General features: G+C 38.1%; 1 protein-coding gene across 14 annotated transcripts in view; it reads right to left on the reverse strand.

Annotated features, from left to right (window-relative positions):
* CIT (citron rho-interacting serine/threonine kinase) overlaps window positions 1-27128 on the reverse strand; it is a 70955-nt gene that overhangs the window by 13933 nt on the left and 29894 nt on the right. For 8 of the 14 annotated variants that reach the window (XM_086623760.1, XM_086623759.1, XM_086623758.1 and 5 more), the window contains exons 14-29: window positions 27032-27085; window positions 26222-26275; window positions 24904-25044; window positions 24407-24532; window positions 21369-21464; window positions 19627-19743; window positions 19078-19187; window positions 15995-16169; window positions 14392-14589; window positions 12142-12195; window positions 3966-4163; window positions 3294-3487; window positions 2649-2784; window positions 2119-2223; window positions 582-722; window positions 330-437 (exon numbers count right to left, since the gene is read on the reverse strand). In XM_086623760.1, the coding sequence (XP_086479886.1) occupies window positions 330-437; window positions 582-722; window positions 2119-2223; window positions 2649-2784; window positions 3294-3487; window positions 3966-4163; window positions 12142-12195; window positions 14392-14589; window positions 15995-16169; window positions 19078-19187; window positions 19627-19743; window positions 21369-21464; window positions 24407-24532; window positions 24904-25044; window positions 26222-26275; window positions 27032-27085 (2007 nt within the window). Of the gene's footprint in view, window positions 1-329; window positions 438-581; window positions 723-2118; window positions 2224-2648; window positions 2785-3293; window positions 3488-3965; window positions 4164-12141; window positions 12196-14391; window positions 14590-15994; window positions 16170-19077; window positions 19188-19626; window positions 19744-21368; window positions 21465-24406; window positions 24533-24903; window positions 25045-26221; window positions 26276-27031; window positions 27092-27128 lie in introns of all 14 variants that reach the window. The other 6 variants (XM_086623765.1, XM_086623764.1, XM_086623763.1 and 3 more) reach the window with 2 other exon arrangements.

A 27128-nucleotide genomic window follows, 5' to 3' on the forward strand; every position in this document is an offset into this window, starting at 1 on the left:
CAAGACAACCACCCTAAATATGCTCGTACATACTTACCATTACAAAATAAAAAAGCATTGTTAAAATTCTGTATTCCTACAGCCTCACTGACGTGTAGCTACTGGGTTGTAACCTAAGCATTACTGTAGGCATAACAAAATACTGGAAAAGCCACAAAGAACACGTTCTGCCTAGCAAAGTTTGCATTCAGCGACTCAAAATGCTCTTAAATGAGGACACGTTTGTGTTACACAAAGAAAGATAAAACAGAATATTATGATTACACAGCACGTAGCTAATCACAAAACCATCATTTAATTCCATGCCTCTCAAAACCTTTTTCACCCACCTTTTTCTTTTTCGCTGGTTGGTCCATCTTTGCCTGCAGGAAATCAATGAGTTTGGTTTGCTGAGAAATAGTGCCCTCCATTTTCACTTTTTCATGGGAATAAAGAACCTGTGAACCACACACACATATGAAAAGAAACAGATAACTCAACAGCAGAAGAGAGTGAAAAAATAGTGCAAGGAAAGTGTCACACACAAACAGTAGATCACACAGCAGAGCACAGAGTCCTGCCCATTGTTTCCTCACCCTCACCTGAATGTTTTCCAGCTGATATTCCAGGTCACTTCTTTCAGTCTTCAGTAGATCTGCTCGATCTAGAGCCTCTTGCAGACCTTGAGTTAGGCGGAAGATGTGATTCTTTTGCAGATCCATTTGCTGCTGCAGCTTTGCCTGCTGTTAACAGGAAAACGAGGGCCAGTGTTTCAGTGTGATTGCTTGGTTTTAAATAAAAGCTATGAAATGTTATCACTCCTTGTAAAGTAAGCGTCATTGTGGAATGTGAAAGTAAACAGATAATTCTTTAAAAGCTGGAAAATTACAATATTCTAGAAGTCTTCCTTCCTTTCAGAATGTATTATGACTAAACAAGAATTTCTATGTAGTATTTATAATAATTCGTAGCAACATCATTTCTTGCAACTGCATGTTCAAGACACTTGCTTTTTTAAGCATTTAAGATCTTGTAATTGTTAATAAGGCTGCACATACATGAAGAATTTCTCAATGCCATTTTCTCAAGCTCTCTATACGATCACCAGAAGCCATCTCAGTACTTTGTTATTAAAACAAATCTTCCTATAAATTAGGATCAACTCCTTCCTCTAAAGTCATAGGAGATAAGGAAAATTATGTCCAGTTGTTTACATCTTTGTCTCCAACTAACAACAGAAAAGGGCACATGATAAACTACTCCTAATTCTTTCAGGTTTTATCTTTCTTGATGAGAAAGTCCCTGAGTATGAAAACCATTAACCCTCATATGTTACGAAGCAAGAGCCAGAAATCTTTCACTGTGATGCATAACGCAACTCTGGGATCACTTGTCAGTACCCCAAGTACACCAAAAGGCTGTAATTGCCCTGCCTAATTGCCTGTAACCACCCTTCCCCTGAAATCCTGCTCTGCAACCTCTCCCCCCACTACCAGGTCTGGCTGCCCGCATTCAGTGTCTCCCTGATATGGTGCTGGTGTGTGACCTTGGATCAGACTTCCGTGAACCAAGCTAAAGAATGAAAAAAGAGCTGTGAGAAGCCTCACCTGAGGCCTCCACACGTGCACCCTCAGTACACTGGCTCCAGAGCTGTTTTTAAGCTATGGTCCTTGCACTCAGTCTGGTCAGAGCTGTGTTGTAAGAATAGTTAGGCATCAGTCTGTTCCTGGGCACAGACCTTGCCTTGCAGACCTGACCTAGGATGTACCTCATCACTACGGGCTTCTGTAACGATCACTGGGGCACTGGCTGAACCTGATTACCTTCACCAAACCTGCTCTGCTCTTCCTCTTCAGGTACTGTGGGATTGTGCCCACTGGCTGCAAGGTCTCTGCCCCTGCTTGACTTGCTGTCACCCTTGGCTTCCAGCTCATCTTCCCTTGAGGAGCAGTTCACTTTTACAGCTCCCTGACATGGCTGCATGCTTTGCAAAGCTTTAAGTAAAAACAAAGCCTCCAACTTCATTGTAGTTATGTATGTAGAAGAACGATGGATGGGTAACACTGCTAATCACACAACGTCCTCCCCTCACGAGGTGGAACCTCCTTCTGAAGTTGTAACATGAAGCTCCAAGGTTACCTCCTCCAGAAGCCTCTGCTTGAGCTCCCTCTCTGTCTCAAGCTTCTGTTGTAAACTGCGTGCATTCATCTCCAACATAGCATGCTTCTTCTCCAGGTCATTGAGCTAGGCAGGTAGGATATATGGTCAGAATAACATTGAACACTAATAAATACAGCGTTCCACAATCTTAAAATCCAACCTCAACAAGCACACATGGAAGAAAAATTATATAATTATCCTTTATTTACTGTAAGGGGAAGAACCAAAACAATAACATTTTGGTATGCCATTGCTCAAATGCAGATTATCAAATTATTGAAGGACTTCACTGCACACTCCAGGAACCATAGGCTGCTTTCTGCTTTAGTCTTTTTCAAAAGGAAATCCGAGGTCTTTGGCTTGAAGGTAGAATTCAATTATCTGACCTCCAGTCTTTTTAATTTGCTCTAACATCTTGAAAAAGCTGCTTAGGACCACATTTCTACAAGTAATATCTCTAGAAAAGTGTCTCATCTAATTATGAAAGCCTGGGGTTGAAAGTTACTTACCTTATCAGAAAGGCTCTCAGCTTTGAGCTTTTGTTCCTTCAGTGCTTGCTGGAGGGCTAGAATCTCTGCCTTGTGTTCTTTGACAGCTAGCTCTACCACCTGGCGAGATTCAGTAATACGCTGATCTGCTCTCACTCTGCATTAAAATGGAAAAATTGTTACCTAACTCCTTTCTGGGCCTGACCTCTCCCTAGCATGCAGTGGCATCAATAACTCTTTCAGGGGTTTGCCTCAAATTCAAGATGTTACTTTATAAAGCCAGACTGTTTGCTGCAACACTTTTATATTATATAACCCTGTTCCTGCCCCTGCTAGAACTACAGCCTGAAAATTTCCAAGACCCCACAGGAACAGTTAGGAGCAAAGACTATTTTTCCATACAATAAAGCAGAAGATAATAAATCAAGACGTTTTATAAATTACAATGATAAGTACCACTCCCCATGAATCGCTCACTTGCTAAGAAACAAAAGGAACAATATCACTGGTGAATGACTATTAACTAATAAACTAATTTTAGAACTACCTCACAAGGATTTATATTTAGTTCTAACTCCCATATCCTATTCTAAATATAATTTTTGTACTAGCTTCTATACAGCATTTTCATAAAAGTTAACAAAAGGAGGAGGAAGGGGGAGAGACCTGCTCTGTTTCTCGGTATCCAGCATCCTCTGCAACTCTCTAACTCGACATTCAAACTGGGACTTCTCATCCCCTAGAACGCTTCTCCATGCTTCCCACTGGCGCTCCTTCTCCAAGAGTTCATCGTTCAGGGCCTCCAAGTCCATTACTTGCTCTTCCAGCATTGTACATGTTGTCTTCAAGGCCTCCATAGTCTAAAAATAAATCCTCCTATCAATTCTCACATCCCACATCAAGCGTGCACTTTAAGCTTCAGCCTTACCATTTAAATTACAGCACATGCAAATTGGCAGCAAACATAAGCTGGGAAATCACAACCCATTTATTTCAAGGCTTCCATACATCCACTTGTGATTGCCGTTAATGTCAGTTCTATCTCAGTAGGAAAATTTCGAAATTTCCAGGGTCAAAAAATTAAAACGAATAATTCTAAGTTGCAATATCTTCAGAGTGCATCATTTCTCAATAAAATTGCAAAAAAATATAATGGGAAATATCAAACATTTCCATTCACTCATCTGCTCTGGGAAGGATGACTTAAATAGTTTAAGCCATTGCCTCTGGAAGCACATTAATTCCTTGTCAGGTTCCAGATTTAAAAGAATCTTTTGCCTTTCAGATAACTAACTAGCCATCACAGCGAGACTGCGATCCAGCCTTAGAAAGTCTTACTTGTTTCTGACTGGTAAGCTGCATTTCCCTCTCCGTGATCTCCCGACGGAGATGGTCGACTTCACTTCGCAACTGGACAACCTCATCGTTGGCCCCTGAGGCCTCATCAAGCTGTTTGGACAGGAAGAAATTCTGATTGTTCAGTTCTGCATTGTCTTCACTGAGCTGGTTCAGCTGCTCTTCCAAATCCGTGATCACCTAGAAAGGAAAATAAATTAAATTACATTTCAGTGAGTGCAGTTTTTTGAAAAAGTGTTCTTCTGTCACAGAACCATTTATTGCCAAGCAAGGAGACAACCTGGCTCTTAAATGTTTTCGAATTTAAACAAAAGCAATATTTTAATGGCAAATTTTATGCACAGGAGTGTACTTTGATTAGGAACAGAGTTTTGTTTCTTACAGAAAATAGCTCGATTTTTTTAAAAATCTGGTTTAGAGTATAAATATGCTGCTATGCAATTTATTATTCGAGAGAGAGCTGTCACATCTAAAGCACTGGATTGGGAGTCAGGAGCTCTGGTTGCATTCTCAGATCTGGTGCTGCCTTACAGTGGGCCTTTGCCAAAGCACTTTACCTTTTTTTGCCTCAATTTCCCCTTCAGTGAAGTGAGGCTAAGAGCCCTCACGGAGGCTTTTGAAGCACGATATTTAAGAAAACTGAAGAAGAGGTGCAATGGAGGCAGCACAACCTGATGAATCTGCCTGGCAATCATTTTTATTACTGTACGTGACACTGCATGTAACCAGGAAAAGCAGAAAAATGTTAAGAAATATATTGTGTCAAAGTAACAGCATTACAGATGGCAGCACGGGGTATATGAAGGAAGAAAACAGTGTGGCAGCACAACTGACTAACTGAAAACCAGTGAAAAGCAAAAATTCAACAAGGACAAGAGCCTTGTCCTTAATGAAGTAGAAACGTCCAGTTGTTTAATCAGAAAGGAAGCATACTACAGGCTTTAAACCACATTCCACTTCCATTTAAACAAAAATATGAACAACAGTGGGCCGTTTCCACAGTCCCACTTGATTTTTGTGAATGAAAGGCTACGAACACTGGATGAAGGAATATCTGTACCTCCTCCTAACTCAAAACCAATGTCATCACAACAGAAGAGAAAGGAACCTCAGTATAATCTTGAAATCAGCTTAATTAAAAGAATTTCAGAGCTTTCCAGTTTCTATACCATTCATATTCAACTCTTACAAACATGTTCTAGAGGCATTTTTGCCTGGATGTCAAAGAAAAGTGAATAAAATATTTCATTAAACAAGAAAAATTAAAATCCCAGAGCACAGTTGGCCACACATTCAAATTTAAATGTTCCAATTTACTACACAAGCCAAGGGCTGAAATATCTAAAGCAGTAGAGCATAGAGCTCTTCTCAGCTATCTGGAAAGATGAAACCATTTCTTTTTGAAGACTCTGTAATGCATATATTGGCAGCCTATCTAGATCTAAATTAACAGTATATTGAGTTTTAAATTGTCAGCAGAAAAAGTCCAACTGACATTACTCCCTGCTGGGTGAAGGGGAGTTCCTGCTACCCCCGTGTTCAGGGTCAAGTTGAAATGATTTGTACTCCAAAACACAACATTTCTAATGAAAATCTGATCCCGTGGCTGTTCCTTAAGCACTTACTGCCCTATTCAAACTACATTTTATTCGTATTGTATGTGTCGAGCTTTCAAAGCACGCAGACTGTATCACAGGATGTGTTAGTGCCTCTATTACTGTAGGGATAAAGGCTTAGAAATGTATTTATATCAACAAAAAGGAACAAAAGAACATTTGTTTTTACAGTGTTTTACCTGCCATTCTAAAAGTAACATCCAAGAATTCTACTAACTGCTAGATAACATAGTCTCTCTCTTTCTTCTACTTGTTTTTATTTTTATGTTTAACCACACCACGTATCCAGGCAGTTTTAAGATCTCTTTTATACATCCATGGCTTCTTCCACATACACTTTACATATTAATACAGGTACTTTCAATAAAAGTTATTAAACTGGTTTTGAAATACAAGAAAGCAGAGATGGGGAAACAAAATTGATACGATGACATGCAGAGTTAATTTAATATGTCAAACTACTTAATTAATTTTTTTAAATTTGCTGTATTTCAATTTGATTTTATCCTTTAAGGGCCAGAAGTTAAGCACCCATTTGCCGTTATTCCATGTTCTGAGATTTTTACTTCTTTCCTTGAACATAACTAAAATTAAACCAGACCATTTTAATTTCACTGTTACATTTTATCTATTAGGATATTTCTGGAAAACTTAAGACAGATAACAAAGCAGTTAAGAAAAAACGGTTCCAGAAGAAGTGACATGATCTCCTTTCTTGAATATTTTTCCTAACAGTATATTTATTGACAATTCCAGAATGGCTTGGCTTAAATTATATATTATTATATATACAATTTTTCTTTTTTCATGGGGAAAGGGGAAATTTTTAACTACTCCAATTTTTAAAAGTCATCTCCAGCTATGTCTAACCCAACAGGGTTAGAGTTTATAAATACTATAAAGCCAAAACAGTAACGGGTAATACTGACACAGGAAAATGGAACATGGCATGATATGTCTGTCCTGGGAACCAAGAAGAAAGAAAACACAGATCAAAAAACTACATTTGATAGGAAATGTTGTCTTACGCATACATATATACACACAACCTATGCCAGAATCCTGTACCTGAAAAGAGTTAATAGCTTTAGGTGTTTTTCTTTTGGCTAAGGAAATCCCCAGGCAAAAAAAAAAACCAAACACAAAAAAACACCAAAACCAAACCCAAATAAACCAACAAACCCACCTCAAGCTATTCTGGAGTTAAATTTCTAAGTACATTAAAGGAAAGCCTGTAAGAAAACACTATTATATCCTTTAAAAACCTACAATATCATTACAAAAATCTTCACATTTGAAGTTTATAAAACAACCAAACGCTTGAAAGCGTGGCAAAGCAATTCCAGACAATCTAAGCAGCCTTATCTGTGCCACCGTATCATCACTCACAGAGCGACTGAAATTTTCTCTTCAATCTGTGCACATCTTCATCACAACTAATCCACAAGACAGAGATATAATCTAACTACACCATGCTAATCTTGGCTGATTGTTCACTACGTGCCACATCTAAGTGCACAATTTATCTTCATACTGACAGAGAAGACTGTATCTCATTTTTAAATATTACAGAGCAGCCCAAGCTTAGCAGCTCTTCAGCAAAAGTGACCATATTCAGCACAACTCCCTCCCCATCGCTTCGTTTCAGAAAAGCAAAGTGTTTCTCCACTGTGAGATCGTGCAGCTTCACAGCTGGTACACCTGGCTCTACAAACTTCTCCAGGCACGGATCACAAATTTGCACAGCAAGAAGCAGTTCAGGGCCACGATGATTAGGTTTGCATATCAGACACAATGTACAAATCCATATGCTCCGAAATTTAATCCGTATGCTCCATGTATGAAAACCACAAGCAAAATAATGAGGGAAAGAAGAGAAGGAAGCAGTTTTAGAATACTTCTAACTGCAGTTTGCAAACTTCTCCATAACTTTACTCCTTCACGAAGATGTCTCAGCTCTCAGATGACATCAACAAACACGCAGGAAAACGCTAGGACACAGCAAGGTTGACTGCTTAGGGATGCTACCAGCAGCATGTCAGTTGGAGTTTAACACAATTTTTCACACAACCGTAATTCAGAACTTAGAATCACAGAACGGTTTGGGTTGGAAGGGACCTCAAAGATCATCCTGTTCCAACCCCCCTGCCATGGGCAGGGACACCCTCCACTACACCAGGTTGCCCAAAGCCTCATCCAACCTGGCTGTGAACACTTCCAGGGATGGGGCAGCCACACCTTCTCTGGGCAACCTGTTCCAGTGCCTCACCACCACAACTTCCAGACTAATGCATAGCTTTACTCTACCCATTTCCACTCCTCCCCCCCCTAACCTTTACTAGCAAGCAAGCTGTCAGAAGTAAATAAGAAAAAAGAAAAAGTTCTCTCTCAGCCCCAAATCATTGTAAGGAAGAAGCAAGAGCAGGGACCAGACTCCCTTTGTCTTAACCTACTCATATTTGGACCCGAGAGACAAAGCTTTTCTAGCAGAGAAACACCAACCACTGTAACGGAGCACAACACCAACCTCTTACTAACCACAGCTGCAGACAGACACTAGTCTTGTATCTCTACCTGTTTGATTGATACGTAACAATGAACTCTCATTTTCTTGACCCTTTCCATAGTCAGACAGCGCCTGTGACTGGAAACACCTTACACAGAGGTCTCAGTCTTCAAAAAACTCAACATGGCTCAGCTTGAGGCACACTGCTCTCACTAGTAGCTGCAGAGTAGTAGGACATTGCACAGTCTGCATTGCTCTCCTTCCCACAACAACCTCCTATTAAAGCAGAGTCTCCTGTACTCCTCCATCCTAGTTCCCAGAAGACGAGCTGCCTCTACCAACCATGAGCCTCATCCTGCAATGATGATGATGATGATGTCATCGTCGATGGTGAAGGTCCCATTAGCCTCTTTCACAGCAACACCTCATCAACACCCTAGAGTCTCTAACTTTTTACCCAGCTACAAAAATGACAAAGCTCCATTTTTGCCTATAACTGGCATCTGCCATCACATTTTCTGTGGAATGAGAATCAGGCCAAGCCCCTCCCATCCAACAGCCAGATATATTATTTCTTTTTTTTTTTTACAAATTTAATGAAGTCATATAAAAGTTTTTGCCTGGGTATTAGCCTTGTTACAGTGGGCAAGATCCCTTTATCCTGAAATATAATTTAGCGTCAAAGCATAAAAACATCTGTAGACATAATTTTGGAAGGTCTCAAGAACACAGATTATTCTGATATGCCAACTCATTCAGCCAATGTGGAATCAGGATCTTAAACCGAAGTCAGCAGGACTTTATGCATAACTAAAATCAGACACATGCCTACTGGGCTTGCAGATTTAATGCCTCAATATCTCATCTCAGAGACAAGTGCAGAATCAAGCCTGTTCATGCTTAAGACAGGAACACAAGATGATGATGAAAGAACCTGAAGGAAGTGAGATAAACCTTGGTTTATTGGAGAAATCTTGAATAAATGAAAATGCAATATCCAATTGTTTTTTTTCTCCTTGCTAAAGTCAAAGCAACAGCCTATACCTGAAAGAAACTAGAAGATTTAGATGGTGGTTCCCTGGAATAGCAATAGCATTTTACTAAGCTGACACCAAATACTTTATAGGATTCTTTTCTTCTAAATATTTATAGACTTTACCACCTGCTTACTGTATGTTTTCTTTTCAGAACAATTCTACTATTATTTAGATAACTGAGTTGCATTTTTAACTTCAAATATGTTGATGAACCAACAACAAGCCATAATTAAGAGGCAGTTGGAAACAACTGACAATACGTAAATTTCCCTATTTAAGAAAATGCCTTTTATTTCTAGATCATCTTCTGCTTGCCTAGAAAATTATTTTAACACTCAAATGGGTCATATTTTTGATAGAATAAGTCTTTAAATGTAGGGAACTAGTCCTCCTCCCTCAAAAGATTTGCTGGATGAGCTATAATTGTGCGAAGATCATAATAAAATATTGTTCTTCATGTGTGCCCACACGCATCTGTGTGTGTGTACAGCAGGTACTACAATTTACAATTTTTATTGTCGTTATCTATCCTATTATTTCTTGCACAGCTGAGAGACAGAGAAAGCAAAAACCAGCATTTACTTTTGACCCCCAATAGTAAAAGAGATGTCACAAGATGAAATAATGCAGAGCTGTCAGAGTAACTGAATATAAATTCACAAACAAGGCAGAAATTGTGGCCAACAACACAGCAATGGTCCCTATGTATGCATCCCAAAACACAGCAAATTGAAAATGAACAAAATGGAGAACGCAAAAAACGTCTACATGGTCAGAGACCTCAGCAAAAGGAAGCTCCGGAGTGCAATGAGGGAACAAGGAAAGCAGACACACATTTGGGGTGTAAGCCTTCTCTGCAATCAGAAGCTGTGAGCTTTGTGAAGCTAGAGAAACAGAAGAAATACCACAGAAAGTAGATTAAGTACTTTTATTTATCTTTTGAATACTATGAAAGTATGGAAGTAATTCAATCTTTCAAGATTTTTTTCCCCTGTCTAATCTTATTTTCATAATTCTTACGCTGTTCTGGGTTTCTCAATAAGATTAAATAGAAATAATTCCATACCAAAGTTTGCCAGACTAGTTCAAGGAGTTCGTTTCAACTTAAAAAGGATATCTTTTGAAAACTTGCTAAAAGAATAAACCTACTCATTATCATACTGCATAAATAGCAACATATTACCATTATTCCCTTGAAGTGTTATCTTATTTTAAAAGGAATATAAATTCTAATCACCTTTGAGTAGAATCACATGGTCACCAAAAGCAAAGCCTGCATCATTCTGGTCACAATCAGATAAAAACGAGGTTGAAACATCTGGTCAAGGCACCATAATAAACGATCCCTGATCCCTCACTGTCATTAGAAGATCGTCCTATATTGTCTCTCAGTAGCTCCTCAGTAGACAGGATGGACAGCTACAACTACTCATAACACAGAACAAGAAAGTTTCTGTCCATGGTCAATTAAATTATACATGCCTTCTCCTGGGCTGGAAAGAGAATGTATGATGAGCATGCATTATTCATTTAGGAACTATTTAATTAATTTCTTATTGATGAGGATATCTGATCCCACTTATCCCACTGAAAGGCCTTACAACGCATAACACTTTTAGAAATCCTTTTCTGCAGAACCTTTGAAGCTCTCAACATTCTTGAAATGTCACTCTTCCCTGCTGGCGACTGTTCACCAAACTCACAGAGCCAAAGTGTTACTAGATGATCAGTTATGACCTCTGAAAGGCAGCCTACCATGCAGTGAAAAGAAGCTGCAGATTTTCCACAACTGTTTTTTGCCTGCATGGAGATCACATAAGCATTTTCACAGAAAGCTGTCGTTCTGCACCAAGGGCAAGGCAGAACAAAAGAAGATAGCTATGGATGTAAGATACAGGATAGCACAAACAGAGCTAGGGGATCGATCTAAGTAAACGAAGAAGGGAAGGAAAAGTAAAGTCTCTTGTGAAGGATTTATTTTAGATAGAGGTTAACACACCTTGGTAAGTTCTACTTTCTCATTTCTTCAGATCAGTATATTCCATGAACCGGAAAGAAGAATCCCCTTGCTTAGTGCTAAAAAGCAGCAACTGAGGAAAACAGAATAACTCTCATCCTGAAAAGGTGTTTTTGAAAGATGAAAACTTATACATTAGATACTTAGTCCTGCAGCACGAAAAATTAAGTTTGAGGAAAGCATTGGAAGTAGGGAAAAAAATCAAGGTAAAATCCCAGCAATTAAGCCCTGCTTACAGGGTGGGGTGAGGAGAAAAACCCTAGAAAGATCGGCAATCGGTGCTGATCCAGAGGACTGGGGTCTTTTTGTAATTCGTATCATTGGGAGAGACAGATGCTCTCCATCGAGCAACATAAATCTGAAGATAGCATTAATCTGCAAGAATCCCTACTGATTGACAAACCCTCGGACATCTGTCCTAGACTTATGAAATCAATCTAAAAATGTGTCAAAAGATCTCAAGCAATAGAAGGTGCAAATTGTAATCCTAGAGTCCTCTCTGCTCTCCGAGCAGATGACTACATGCCAATGTATTATTTGGAACCATAACATTTCTTGCCTCTTCAAACCCCTCAAACCCAGAGTAGAATGAAGGGTCTTCCACTCTGGCCTAGATCTACAATGCAGCTTAGGATTTGGATAGGTAGATCTTTTCTTCTTGTGAGGAGAAAAGATCTTCACCTACAAGAATTTTTTGCAGCTGCTACACCATTCTTATTAGCTGCACTGCAATGAGATATTTTAATTTACTTTCTTCTCCAAAAAGAAGAATAGTGTCAATTTCATGATCAGACTAAAACCTCAAAATTGAGGTTTACCTGAAACCTAGAAGAAATCAAATCCAATCCATCTAGCTCCTGCTGACACCTTGAAGCCAGAAGTCCACATTAGGAACTAGTGTCATCAAGGATTAAAGTAGTAAATTGTTTGTCTCCTTATCCTTAATTTCAAAAGAATTCAATTATCTGTGTTTAATACTCACTGTGCAGCTATTACGAAGGGCTTCAAATTTACGCTGGATTTCATCTCTATGTGCCTAAAGGAGGTAAGAAGTTAATCATCAATTTTTCATACATTAGAATTCGAATCCAACAGCTGTTGCTAAACAAACTGCAGAACAATCTACCAGCAAGCAAAGTTTGGAGGGCAGATGCTGCAGGCTATGAAAGCACTCTGTAGTGGCAAAGAACTGATTAGCAAAAGTCACATCCTACTTCATCAAAACACACTTCTGCTCCCAATTCTGAACTACTTTAGAAAAATGTACAAACTCGAGAACTGAATTATATAAAAGGTTCCATCTGAAATGGTCACCAGAAGACATGGAGATTCCATGTTAAGTTTGTACATTCTTGACATTTAAATTTGAGTTCATTTTACTTCTGTATGCAGATTGGTATTTCATATAAAATAAATACTGCATAGAATTTAACGCTTGCAAAGAAAAACTATAATGAAGAATTATGCAAGCTATCCCAAACAGCTCTGCCAATCTACCTGAATCTGACCATAAAGTACCATTTAATCCTGAGCCTCTCTAAAAAGCAGTGATGAAACATAACAATCAATTCTTTGGAAGACAGCATCCAAAGTATGGAAAAGTGCAAACACTTATTTTAAAGAATGCAGTATTGCATGCACCATTCTACCTCCTAACTTACGAGCAAAGCATGACAAAGCAAAAGTTCTTGTTTCAGCCTCATGGCCTCTCTCAAAATCCATCAAACTGATTTAACAAGTGTCTGAAGTCATATGCTCTCTGAAAACAAACGAAAGGTTAGTGCACTAGCACATCCAGCCACCTTTCTTCATTCAGAACAATTTCCTTAAAGCCAAGAGACTAAACAGGAAAAAACTGTTCAGCAGAAGTTAAACATGAGAGCTCAAAAGCTATCTTACCACAACAGGCAATATGAAAAACAAAAAAAGTGTATTAAAAAATCCATAACAGAAACACTCCCAAGCCCACCGAACCGGACTATCTTACAAGAGCTGGTCCAAAAGCACTACCATGTTGCCAAATCCAGTGAAACAATAACCGAGCGAACACAGGTCGTAAATATTCATGTTTCACTGGTGGTGTAGGGCAAAGACATCAAGCACATCGTCATCGATACGAGCCGCTACGCAAAGCTTTCGCTTCGGAGGGGATCGCCTCGGTTCGCAGCAAAAAAGCAGCTGGTGCCACGTTCTATCCAGTTATTCTTACGCCTTGTTGCTGTTGCTGTGCTTTCCCAGCACGTACCCGCTTGAGAACAACTCGGAACGAACGGTTCTCCCATTCACCGACCCAAAGCATCAACACAGCACAAGCACCCATCTCCGCTGAGCCCCCCAGCCCTTCCAAAACCAGCAATGGCAGAAACATTCGGAACAGTTCTTTGATCAAATGCCACTGGAGCACGAGAAGGCACGTTTTCAACACTTCAGAATAACTGGATTTGAAGGTCATTAAGAACGCTGCTCAGTGGGGTTAGCTGGTAGCAAGTCATCTCCTGCACACTCTGCCCACCACAGCCCTGGCAATCTTTTGTGAAGGAAATATTTCTTAGAATCAAGCAGTTTGAAAGCATCTTTTTATACTCAAGAGACAGCAACCAGCAGCACATAATTTAGAATTCCATTTTCTTGGAGTGGGAGGGAAGGGAAGGGGCAGGAATTGAACTTTTTTTTCCTTTATATCATTCATACACCTCACCAGAGTCTGCAAGACACACATGACAATTTGTAATGAAATAAGCATTGGAATAGAACAATGTGCTAACACACTATTTTCCTAGGAATTTGTGGGGTTTTTTTTCCCAAATAAGTATCCTCAAAGCGGGTAACAGATAGGAAAAAAAAAAATAATATCAAAATATTTATGATCATCAAGTACTTTCAGATTCATGAGATATTATTCAAATAAGTAAATCACAGAGTAACATTCCTAACAATAACAATTGCATATGCAACCTTCACCTCATCACAAAAGTAATAATGCCCTTAGAATCCATCCGTTTTGGCAGCAATGAACCACTACTAGGAAGCACTTATATGGTTAAAGATAATAAGACAGTCAAAATTTGACCTTTTCACCATTCTTGCCTCTACCAACACAAGGCACAATTCATAGCCTGTTCTGAAAATCAAAAATTAAAAAGTATAAATTCATTTTAACCTCTTTATGAAACATGCAACTACATAATTCTAATCTGTACATCTAGCTCGTAGTATGAGTTTTAGGGCTCACCGTGAGAGCTTGAATCTCTTCCTCTGCCTCAGCTGTGGTCTCCTCTAGTTCAGTTTTGGCTTCGCGGAGCTGATTCTCCAAGGCTGTCCGTGCAGCCTGCAGCCCAGTAATTTGAGATTCCCGCTCCTGGAGTGTCAGCTGCAATTCTGTCAACTGCCTTTTGAGCTCCAGCTTTTGTTCTTCATGCTCTAGACTAACCTGAAGAAAGAAAAAGTAGCATCCAAATATAATTTACTAACAAAGAAAATATACTCTCATTTCCAGACCTCACTTTAAGATATCATTGCCACGTCTATCCCAAAAATCACATCTTTACAGATTGCTTAAGTCACTGAGAAGTCAAGGATGCGGCTTTGTCTACTACCTAAAAACTACTGATTTGCTTTGAAAAACATAAAAAGCAATCTGGCATTTTGAAACAACAAGAAGGACCCAACAATAGTTCCAAGCTGTGACTCCCATATCACATATCAAACGTTGATATCAGAAACATAAAAGATGAAGTAGTTTGTGATGAACTTTCTTCACTGAAATTGAGAATCTTTAAGAATCTTTGAGAACATTTAGGCATAAACATCAATACTAATCTTTACGTGTATGCAAACATTACATACATTTTGCAATTGATTTTCATATTTCATTTTCCTTTCAGATTGTTTTTAAAGAAACCAACTAGATCATCTGGCTCTGGGTTTATGTGAATGGCTTCTTGAGGTACACTCAGGGATAAACACGTCATTTCCAGAAACAGGTAAGAAATGAACAAGCAGCAGAACAGATTTCAGTGCTCAAAATCAATTCCAAACCTTAGCACCTTCTTCGGGCTGTCTGCTATCCCGAGCGCATCTGTCTGTTGCGCTGCAGATGTGCGACAAGCCTGCCAGAAATCTTACACTGGTCCCAACCAACTTCCAGTCAAACAAGGACACGTGTTGGTCGTCCAACCCTCTTAGCTAAAGGCAAGATTTCAGTCTCAGCTGAAAATTAGTGGAGTGAGACTGGAGAAGGCAAAAGAAGATTTGAAGTGGATCCAAACTAGTTGAGATACAAAACTAAAAATGAAGCACAGATCACAAATCCTCACAAACACATATTTTCATATTACTGTTAGGTCGCTTTTTCAGAAAGCTGCTGAAAAATGTGCGTGAAGCAACAGGTCTCCTCTTTTCTTACAGCAATTCTGTCGTGTCCTTTGCTCTCTATTCTGTAGACTCTAAGGCTATGGTTAAGCTGGTCCATGTACACAGCTAAGCTTTTATTCTCTAGCCCATAACCACTCTTAGCTGGACAACATTGTAAGGATACGGCACAAAAAAACATAAATATGATTCTGAGAAAGCAAGATGATCTCAGGTCTAAGAATGAAAAATCCTTAATACTTACTTTTATCTCCCTGTAATGAGCAATTTTTAATTATTTTATTTTGTTTTTACTCCTAGGGGAAAAAAAGTACTGCTAGACCAAACTAAATTAATATACCTTAAAAACAACATTTTTTGTGACACACAGAACTAAAACAACTTAATTCTAGTTCTCATTATAATACTCAAAATGGGATACATTGAAGAAGGTTTGTTTGGAGGGATTAAACCCAAGTTTTCACCTCTCGCAGCCTAGTCTCCAACTCCAGCAGGCGGTTCTTGTCAGTGTGATCTTGGTGACTCATCTTTTCCAATTGTTCTTCTAATTTTCGATTCTGGGCCTCTAACTTTCCAGCTTGAGTTTCCAAGTAGAACTTCTGTTGCCTGAGCTCTGAAATCATCTCTTCTTGGGCTTTCCTGAGAGGAGAAAAGCAGAAGTGACAAACCCAAAATGTCCTTAACATATGTCCTTCACTGAGGTGAAGTGAGGAAGAATATACAAGTTTCCTGTTAAGCAGAATAGTTACGTTCATAGCTTAAATTCTACATCCCAACCAAAAAAGAATTAAAGAAAAAAAAAAGTCAACTCTTCACTCCTGTCTGCAAAAGATCCACGTCCTAGTGTATTCATCAACATATGCCCAGAGCACTAAAATTCCTTGTTTGCAAGTTGCACAGAAAAATTAATCTTGTACATGGAAACCTACACCATAGTTCATTCTTCTCATTTCACCAATTCCTGTTACACGTTTTTCTACACAGGAAAAACAAATGCTAAGAATGGTTCCTCTCACACAATATATTTCCATGAGATAAGAGAAACCCTATGGTTTCGGGTTTGAGGGGGTTGTATGTTGGGGTTTTTTAAGTTGTAATGGACCTAGAACTTGACCTACATTGAAGCGAAGCTTTGTTGTCTCCGATCAAAGTCTTAATCTACAAAGCGAACAAAAATAATTACTTGTGCTCATAAGAATTTCGAGAGCTGGCAATGATTAATTATTACCATAACAATTTGAAATGGATATCCCCATAAAAAAAAAAAAGGAGGAAAAAAAAAAAAAATCTTTCTACATTATTTACAATTCCTGAAATCATTTTATCATGCACTGGAAAACTCTGCCTCATAGTGTGCTTTCTACTTAGCAGTCTCACAAAGCTCTACATATATTAATGAATTAATATTTTAAGAAGTTCACTGTGAGATAAGCTGTTATTAATCCTACCCCAGAGAAATTATGTGGGTTGCCCAAGATCAAATAGGAAAACTTAATAAAACTAAAAATAGAACTTAAGTCTTCTGACTCACATTTCTGTGCATTGCACACAAAACCAACCTTTCACCCTTTCTCTTTTTCAAAATTACCTCTACGGATTATTGCCAGCCAGAACTGATAAATGGTGCTATTTCACTTCCTACTGTTTACCTGGCTATCTTTCTCAGGAACCTGATAATCATTAGTTTCCTCAGACACTGATGGAATAAAAGCTAGCAGAGTTCCCCTCTTCTCTGAAGGGTTTCATCACCAGTTCTCCTCTTCAAACACGCTCAGATTGGCTGTAGCTTTTGTGGATTCAAAATACAGTCCAACAACAGATTTATACATTTTCAGCACCACAATTCACAAAATAAGCACAAATTCATTAGCTATCTGCATGCATAATAAAGCAATTTTCTCTTAGAACGTTGTTAATTCTGTACTATCTTCTGCCAATCCTGCAAAATTACTTTACTTGACAATATGTCTCTCAATCTATTCTAAGTCATAAGTTAAAACATTGTTATATTCTTTTCTTGTTTTCTATGGATCCCCTGAGAGCAGGACACTTGATTGAAGATGCATCTAGCTCAGCTGAGTTCTTACACTCAGTTCGACACCAATGACTGTGACACTAGACCTTGCATAGGCTTCCCAGGTACATGTTGGGTCAATACTTCTGTTTTATTTCAGACTGAAGGTAAACTATGGCTCTTGCTGTCTCAACAGACCTCCTGTGTGATTAACTGGAGGTCATCTGGAGCATAAAGCAACACAATTACATTCCTCAGCTATTTCTGTGAATATTTTTGGCTGCTCAGGCTAAAATAACTTGCCAGATGTTTGAAATACAGCAAAAATTGGAGCCATTACATATCTGGAGGCATAATCACGACTCAAAAGCTAAAAGAAAAAAACAAAGCCACTCTGCCAAAATTCATCCTTGCTTACTTCTATTCAGTATTATAGATGAATCTGTCCAAGTGCTTCCCACAGAGACACTACCTAACATTGCATTCAGCACTTGACAGACACTGAAAACCTTTCTGCAGACAACCAAAGTTGATGAATGTCTTAACTCAGGAAGAGCTTACAGTACTTTAGCCCTACCTTGCAGGACATGTCAAACAATCTGCACTTTTCCTATACTTGAAGTAGAATGCCTCCAAGTCATTTATGAAGGAAAACCATCATTATAAGGACAAGGAATCTCAGCTAAAATACAACGTAAAATAAAGTTCAGGTAGACAAAAAGATGTGACGCAGAAGATTTCCTCTGTGTTAAATAAATAAGAATTCACCATGAGTACAATTGCTGATTGCACAGTGACTCAAGATGATGTTAGATCTTGGCCCACTGAACTGACTAGTAGGTCATTGATGAGAATTAAAGAGAGGCAGAAGCCAAGAAGGCAATAGAGATATATGCAAGTGCCATTTGGGTTAGGAAAAAACCAAAATGAATTGCTGAAGCTGGGGTATCTCCTACTTCACATTACTTCTGCCCTTTTCAGTAACAAAATATCTCACCCTTGCAATTGGCAATTCAAAAACATGCAGAAAAACTCCTGGCTTAAAAAAAAAATAATCTATTTTTCTTACTTGTCTTCTCACCCATCAGGGCAGGATGGAATGTTTGTGAAAGAAAGGTGTTTAATGTTTTCTACTTCAACACCATGTAACTGTCACAGGAACCACGGAAAATATAAATCCATTAGCAATATGTATGTTCCAAAAAGGAATATATGCTTCTCCAGAGCTATTTTAGACGTTAAAATTATTAGTATTCATTTAACATGTCTGGTAAACCTTCACAAAGCACCAGTCTGAGGAAAGGCTCCAAAGCAAACACTGTAATACAAATCAATTTTCCTAGTCATGTTTGAGGAAACACAAAACACAAAGTGAACCACAACTATTTGAAGAACAAGCGTGTTTTTGCATCACTGAAAAACAAGCAGAGAGCACAGCAGGCCTGAAAAAAAGAACTATTTTTACATTAAGAGAACAGATCTTATTGAGAACTGTTCAGTAGTGACCAGTACGATAGCAGTTGCTATACTTACATGTTCCTCTGGGTAAAAAGGCTGCTATTTGCTGCCAGTTTATTGGCCTCAGATAATTCCACTATTCTCTGCTCCAGTGACCTAATCTTCGAATCCATGGCATTGATCATCTGAAATAGAGCAACATGCCTTTGAGACTGCACAACAGAAGTGATTATAAAAACAATGTACAAAAAAAAGTCTGAACTTTTTCCAGAAACAACAAGAAGTAAAAGAAAACCGATCAAATGGCCATAAGAGCATCACAGATGCAATTAACTGGAGCTATTTACAACTGCTTTCTACTGCTTCAATATTAGAGAAACCAACCATTATACTACCAATGCACAAACGATGGGTACAGCAAGCTACATGGCTACTTCTGAGGAAATATTCTTGAAGACACCTTGAATTAAAACACATTAATACTAATTTTAAAAGACTTGAGTGGATTTCCTTCACGACAGCTCAGCAGCACTACAAAACCTCAAACAAGACTATCTTGCTTGAAATCAGAGTCTCAGAAAGCGACTCTTAAAATGCTTTGATTTCCAGTTCAACTATACATACCGCCTTCTGTTCAGCCAGGACTTTGCATTTCTCACGTGCTTCTTCTTCATGTCTTCTAAGCATATTCTCAAGTGCTTCCTTATCTGCAAGATCTTTCTTCATCTGATTTTCCAACACCTAAATTAAGACATTTCTTTTGTCTAAATTATATCTGTTTCACTAGGCAAAGGGTAAGCAGAAAGAAAATCATCAAGAAAGAGAGAATATTCTTTTTTAAGCAATTGATCCTATCTGAAGCAAAATTAAACTCAGGATGCAATTCCATGAAAACTATGGAAGAGTAAACTTCAAAAAAGAGCACTTCCTCAGTTATCTCTGAAGATTGAATCTAATGATGAAATTTTATGAATACATGGGAGATACCATAGATTTTTTAAATTATTATTTTAAGTCATATAAGCTGAGTTCAAGAAATATTCCAGACTAATGCAACAGAAAACAGAAAAACTCTATACTCGAATCTGTATATTAGAAGAAGTAAGGAAGTGCAAATCCTTTGACAGTCCTAACAATATGGCTCAGAAGTAATGTCTAAGTTCCATAGACCTGCATAAGAAGGCAACTGAGACTCCACGAATTCTTCAAGTCAGAGACATTAAATGTAACAGCTAAGTAAAAGACTTCTTTTTGTGGCACAAACACCTGTCATTAGGAACAGGACTGAAGTAACTAATTGTTACTTTAAAAAAAAAAAAAAATGCATGTTATGTACTTATGAATGCATGTCCAGAGCTTTAAATAAGTTGTTAAACTGAAGGTCATTTCCTTCAAAGACAAGTTTGCAAAGGCACAAAGTCTGTAGACCACAGGATATTTTTTACTGTACAGTTACAAACATCCCATGACCTCTGTCATCCCTCCGAGCCTCTTTCACCTGGCTTCCCAATTCCTCGTACTAAACTCTATATCATATGTCCCTGTAACACACTGGCTTTCTTTTTTTTTTTTTTTTATTTCTTTTTCCAATCCCTATTCTCTTTTCCAGCTTTGATGTCACCACTTCTCCTTACTCTGCCCTCATTACTGATTACCACATGCTCTGGGGTCTGCCAGGAAACTTTCTTACTTCTCTTTTTTCCCTTTAGATTTCCTTCATATAAATTCCTTCTCTCCTCTTAAATACGACATCCTCTCACACTGAAACTGAGATTTAGAATTAAAATCCTAGGTAAACGTACTAGATAAAGATTGGTGAAAACAGATGATGCGTAGTAGAAACAAACTCTCACAAAATGCATTTACTGGCTGACATACTGCAGGTTCTGTAGAAAAATGCTTACTTAGCCAGTGAACATACTCCTATTTCCCAAATTGTTTTTCCTAATTTTAGATGGTGCCTATGATTCTATTTCTAACTGTTTGTTAAAGTCTTGTGCTACCCTGGAAAAGACAAAAACAAAGTGGGCGGTTTCTGTGGCTTCTTGGCAGATGTTACAGCTCCAAGAAGGTGGAATTTCAGTCATGCTTTAGTATTTGCTGAATTTAAAACTTGCAGGTAGGCTGTGTGATTTCTCCTAGAAAATCATCAGTAGGAACTGAAAACTTTTTCAGGATGTGAGATTCAATTGCATTAAGTATTATTTAGTCAGCAATAGGCAAATTATAACCAACAACTGCCTTCCTATTGTTCCGACTTCAAAAGCAACTCATAAAACAAAGCAATCAGAGCCTAAAGACAACTGTTTTTCCCTGAACTGATTCTATCCAAAAAAGCTTGTAGGAAGATGTTCAGATATTTTTACTTTGAGTTTTTCCTCATAGAATTGTTCCTTCTGTTTCAGCTGCAACTCCAGATGTTGTGCTGCGATCTGAGCCTCACGATGCTTTTCTTCCAGCTCCTGAAAGCAGCAGAGAATCACATTCAGTCATAAAGAAAGAGGAGGTGCTGTGTGTGTGTGTGTTACACAGGTATCAAACATTCATTCTTTCTTTTTTAAGGCTTCACACTATAAAAATCCAAAGACCAGGGCTGTCATAGTGAACAACCAGTATGAGAGCTGCACATCATCAGCTTTAGGCTTTGCATATTGCTGCTGACCCATCTGCTGCAGAGCAGATATCCTGCTAAAGACAAAGATTTCTACTTCCACGGTAAGAATCAACATTTCCTGGTAAAATATTCCCAAAGATGGGCCACAGATGTTTTGTGAAAACATAAACACTTTACAGCTGCTGTGGCAACACAGGAAGATAAGATCTATTTTTTTTAACCAGGTGTCTCACTTGTTTTCTCACGGAAGAACTCAATAATGGGGCACTGCTGTCTTTGCTTTTCATTCTACATTCATGGAATGGGAATAGTATTTGCTTTGCTATATTCCTCAGATGAACGTTGTCAGAATAACTATTTATAAATTGCTTGGAAAATGAAAAGTGCAGGATGCAATATATATGGTAGAACATACCAGAACATTTTTAACCTCTTTACTTCACATCAGATAGTTTGAGCCATGCACAGTAAGGACTTAAACAATTTTGTATCTCAGAAGTTGGCTATTTCTGCTGTCTGACTATATTATTCAGGATATATCTATAATCACCTTTCGACAGGACACCTCGCAAGAGTTGAGCTTAAAAATTGACAAATATGACAACACCCATTTGTTGTCATATTTGCCATTCCAACTATTTCCTTAGAACAAGAGGCAGATCCAGGTCTGTCATTCACTATCACTGGGTTGACTCTTGCATAGACAAGTTCAGGGTTTGGGATGCATCCAGGACTCCTGTGCCTTGATTACTGCATAGCACAGGCAAATTTCCTGATATTTCTACCTTAGCTCTTTTTATATTCTCTTTTCTGATCTTCCTCATCTTGGAAACATACGGAGACTTTTTTGCTCCAGTAATTGCAATAGGCCTCTTTTTCCAGAAGCGAGAATCAAAGAGGAGGTTCACCAAAAGTAGGTCATCTACAGTGCCTAGTACCCGACACTTCTGCAAGGAATGGAGATTGCTGCTTTTTGCAATTGAAATATGTCTCCCAGCAACAAGAGGGACAACTCACCTCCCCCAGAAGCCCACACGTTTCAGGTCCTGGCAGAGAATCAGACAACCAGATCAGCAGCAGCTTCAAAGCTACCAGCATCAGACTGCTCATACTGTAGCAGAAGCTTCACCAGTTTCTGCAGTGGCACTTAACAGCCAGTGTGGGCTTAACAAGGTAATCTCTTACCCCATTCCAGTTCTCACTATTCTCTATGTAGCACTAACTTTGTTAGTAGCATCATAGTAATGATCTGTGCTTTCAAGCAGTAATAAGTATCTTCTCTAACTTGTTCCTTACTTCTCATTCAACTCTCTAAAGGCAGATCAGCAGGTACTTCTCAGGTACTGCTAGATGAGTGTGCATGAAATCAATGCCTTTATTCAACAATTTCCGCCTTACTCTATGCAGTTCTGTATCTTCACCTCCCTTCCTAACTTTCTATACCAGGAAAAGTCAAAAGTGTTTGAAGAAATCAACTTACGAGTAGAAGTGGAGAAAAAAGAAAACTATTACCCTGTGCTCCCAGATCAGAGCTGCAAGGGACTAGGAAAGACTCTGTAGGTTTATTTCTTCAACGTTTGTTTGATTTTTTTATAAAATACTTTTGTGTGTCTCTAGCGTTCTGTCAGAACTCCATGGAAACTACCTATAAGAAGAGCTAAACACATCCCATGGCATAAAAAAATTAGTTGATATTTCTGCATTCCCTTCCAGTTTTTCCTCCATGGAGGACATCATCAAAACCAAGGAACAATCCCCAAACATACACAAGAGGCTTATGAAACAATTTGAAGTTTTACACTATTTCTAAACATGAAGTTGGCTCTGTGCCCAGCAAAACCATAGTCTCCCACTTACCATGCACTCATGTTATCAAAACAATTTGAACGAAACAGCACTGCTAAAGAACTGATTCTGCCTTTTCTTGAGAGCGCTCAGGCGTTCTGATGCTGCAGTTTACTTATGCAGCTATTGCCCAGAACATGTACAGGACATCTGTTGACTCTAAATATGGTTATCCATACATTTCCATTTGGCCTCCTCAGGTGTGTCTATGATCAAGATTGCTATCAATAAAAATTAATCTTTTTTTCCTTATCATATTGGCAACATAGAAAGAGAATTCATAAGAAATGCAAAATTAATTTAATTATTCCACTATAAAATTATACTTCCTGTCCCAGGGAAGTAAAAGTATTAGAAACACCCTCTGCTTGGTTCACTGTAGACTGACGTACCATTCGCTCTAAAGATTTAATAGTTTAACATAGAGAGAAACAAGAAATTGCCATCAGAGAAGGTATGTGGGTGAAAATGGATTCCTGACAAATATTATCTTTGGAGACGAACAGTTTAGATGACTAATTTCTCTCTGCTTCAAAATGTGAGCATTTCAAGTAGATCTGACCTCTGAATTCCCTTACAATTTATTTTAAAAGCTAGATATCAATGTTTTTATTGTTGCAGTATCCTGTACAGGGAACGTTTTACTTCTGAAACAATCATTAGCTAATAAATTTAAATATTACTAAGCTGACTTAAAAGTGCTCCCACTGACAGAACTAGAATTTTAAAGTAGTGTTAAGACTAAAGGTACAGGAGTAAGTTTGTAACCAAAGGTGCAAACAGAATTTGAGCACTTCAACTTTCTCCAGTATGACTGATACAAGAAACAAATCCCTTTATTCAACAATTTCCACCTTATTCAATGCAATTCTATGTCTTCCGTTCCTTTCCTACCCCTTTCTTACAAACTCTTACCCTTTATCTTTCATTTTCACTTCTGCTCACCAGAATTTTTTCTGCCATCTGTTGAATCTGTTGAGATTTAGTTTGAATATCTTCCTTTAGACGGTTTTCTCTTCGTTCCACAGTCTCTAATCTCTTCACTTGATTCTCCAGAGAATGGCGCCGTTCCTGTAGGGCGATTATTAACTGGCATTTAGGCTAACCAACTCTGCATTATCACAAAGCAATAAGTAGTTTCTAGAAAAAGTCAGTTGAAGCAGTCAATATATAGTTGTCTCTTATATTTGAAATCCTCATCATGCCCCAAATCTCTTAAGATAACCACATGTCCTTATTGACTCCTCACTGAAAAGAAAAAGCCTCTCAGTTTTCTTCAAAGAAATATATGCTCTTTAATTAAAGATGGATTAATGTCTAGCATCACTTTCCGGTGAATAGTTACTACAGGAATGCCAGCTGCTCAGTCATCCAGATGAGGGTTCCTAAACTAAGACACATCCCAATAACTAATTTACTCTAGATAAACATTCTCCACTCACCTCCGCTTCAAGCAATTTCTTCTTCATGCTTTCATTAGAATCTTCCCGATTCTGCAGTTTCTCTAACTCCTTCTCAGCTCTCTCCTTTGCTTGACGGATATTCTGAAGAAGTTCAGTTGCCTCTGAGCTAGCTTTCACAGCCTAAAGGTCCAAAGGGGAAAAAAAAAAAGGCATTATAGGAAAAATGCACACACACAAAAAAACTTGGTATGTGAAAAGTTCGTAACCTCGAGACAGTCAACATTCTGAATAAAATTTCTACAGAAATTTGGTCTAATAGTCTAAAATTAAGATAACCTACAAACATGTGCAGGAACCCAAATTCTAATTTCTGTTACATAATTCTTTTCTGTTTTACAAAAAAAAAAAATCCAGAAAATCCAGGAGATCTACATGTTTGTTTTGATGTACTGAAAGTTTCTAATCATTTCTGTGTACTGAAAGTAAAGCCTACCCTCAAGTTCTTGGAAAGAGCTCACAAAACATTCTTAGTAAAATACTAGGAGAATAACATGTTGGCCTATAGATAGTTCCTTAAGATTAATGAAAGGAGAAAAGGGGAGGGGGGATCCAAAAAATGACTGTTCTGAAATATTAGAAGTACTACTTCTACATAATTTTGGCCTCCTATTCATATTCTAGATCACTAACCTTTGAAAAAGTCCAGTGTCAGCAGGTGCCGAGTTTGAAAAGCTCTCTCAGTGGATTATTGTGACAACCCCTTTCTTTTCTGCTAAACGAGCCCAAGAAGAGAAGTTCCCCTACTGCTCTTACAGTCTTAAGTGACAGACATACCACAACTGCCAACATTGGCTATTACGTACTTCCTGCAGCTTTCCTTGCTAAGGTATTTCAATTCTGTTGTGAACCCTCATCATTCAACATTTTTACTGTTAATAACCAAACTGGAAAGTGATTTTGCAATTAAAACAGAGCATACTGGGAGACCAAACCAAGTCCAACACGTATTTTACTAGTGAGCTAAAACCATCTGAACCCTGCCTTCAGAAGCAAGGGACGCATGCATTGCATACGGCACACTCAGACTGGCCTTTTAAATTAGAATTTCTCTACACTACTCCAGTTCTGACTCAGCTTCATTTGTAAAAATAAACATTGTTGACATGTCTCACAAGAGCCGAAAGCATATTGGGAACACCAATGACTTCAGATACTAGTTCCCACCCCTTTTTCCTTAGCATCCTCCGTGCTATGACTAATTCTATTTTTGAGGATAAAACAAAGTGCATCTCTCCTCTTCATTAAGGTTTTGCTGGAAAATCTCGTGGAAAATTCCCTTTCACCACCCAGACATTACCTTTGTCAGCTTTTCCTGCAGCTCCTGGATTTTGGCCTGCTGCTCTGTATTGATCTACAGTTAAATAAAAAGATAGGGGGAAAGTGTGTTGTAAAACCAAAAAGGAAAAAACGCTCTCTACTCACGATACCATATTTATTTTAACACGCTTCCCAAAAATCCTTGTTTCTCCCCCTAAATGCCAACACGCCAAAATGTTCCTTGGCAAATCTACTCCCATTTTACCAACTTCTGGTTGATTTCATATTTTGGTCACCGAGTAGATTGTGCAGTTTGACAATACTCAGAACTGGTTTCATTTTTAATTTGCTATTCTTCATTCACAAAGAAAACCGTTACGTATCACTAATCTCACTTCAAACTCAGATTACACACGTAATCAATTGTCTTTGCCCAGCTTCTGAACACGGCCCATTAAGAACAAGATATCCAGACACAGCTTTGTATCAAATCAGAAAGAACAGGGAATCACATCAAGAAAAAGGTTTAAAAAGAAATAAATACAATATAAAATAAAATACAATATAAAATAAAATACAATATAAAATAAAATACAATATAAAATAAAATACAATATAAAATAAAATACAATATAAAATAAAATACAATATAAAATAAAATACAATATAAAATAAAATACAATATAAAATAAAATACAATATAAAATAAAATACAATATAAAATAAAGAAAAATAGAATAAAATAAAATAGGGAGAGGTGTGAGGCTGTGCATGTTATTGACTAGCCAAAGACACTCTTGGTTTCAGTGCATAATATGGAAGCAAACTCCAGGACATTGGAATACCATACCTTCTCCAATTTGCAATACAACTCTCCTGCTTCATTTTTGCCTTGATCTTTAACCTGTAACTTAAATATAAAATATATAAAAGTCTCAGAAAAAGGT

Source organism: Tauraco erythrolophus, chromosome 19, assembly GCF_009769465.1.
Source record: "Tauraco erythrolophus isolate bTauEry1 chromosome 19, bTauEry1.pri, whole genome shotgun sequence".
NCBI classification, from domain to species: Eukaryota; Metazoa; Chordata; class Aves; order Musophagiformes; family Musophagidae; genus Tauraco; species Tauraco erythrolophus.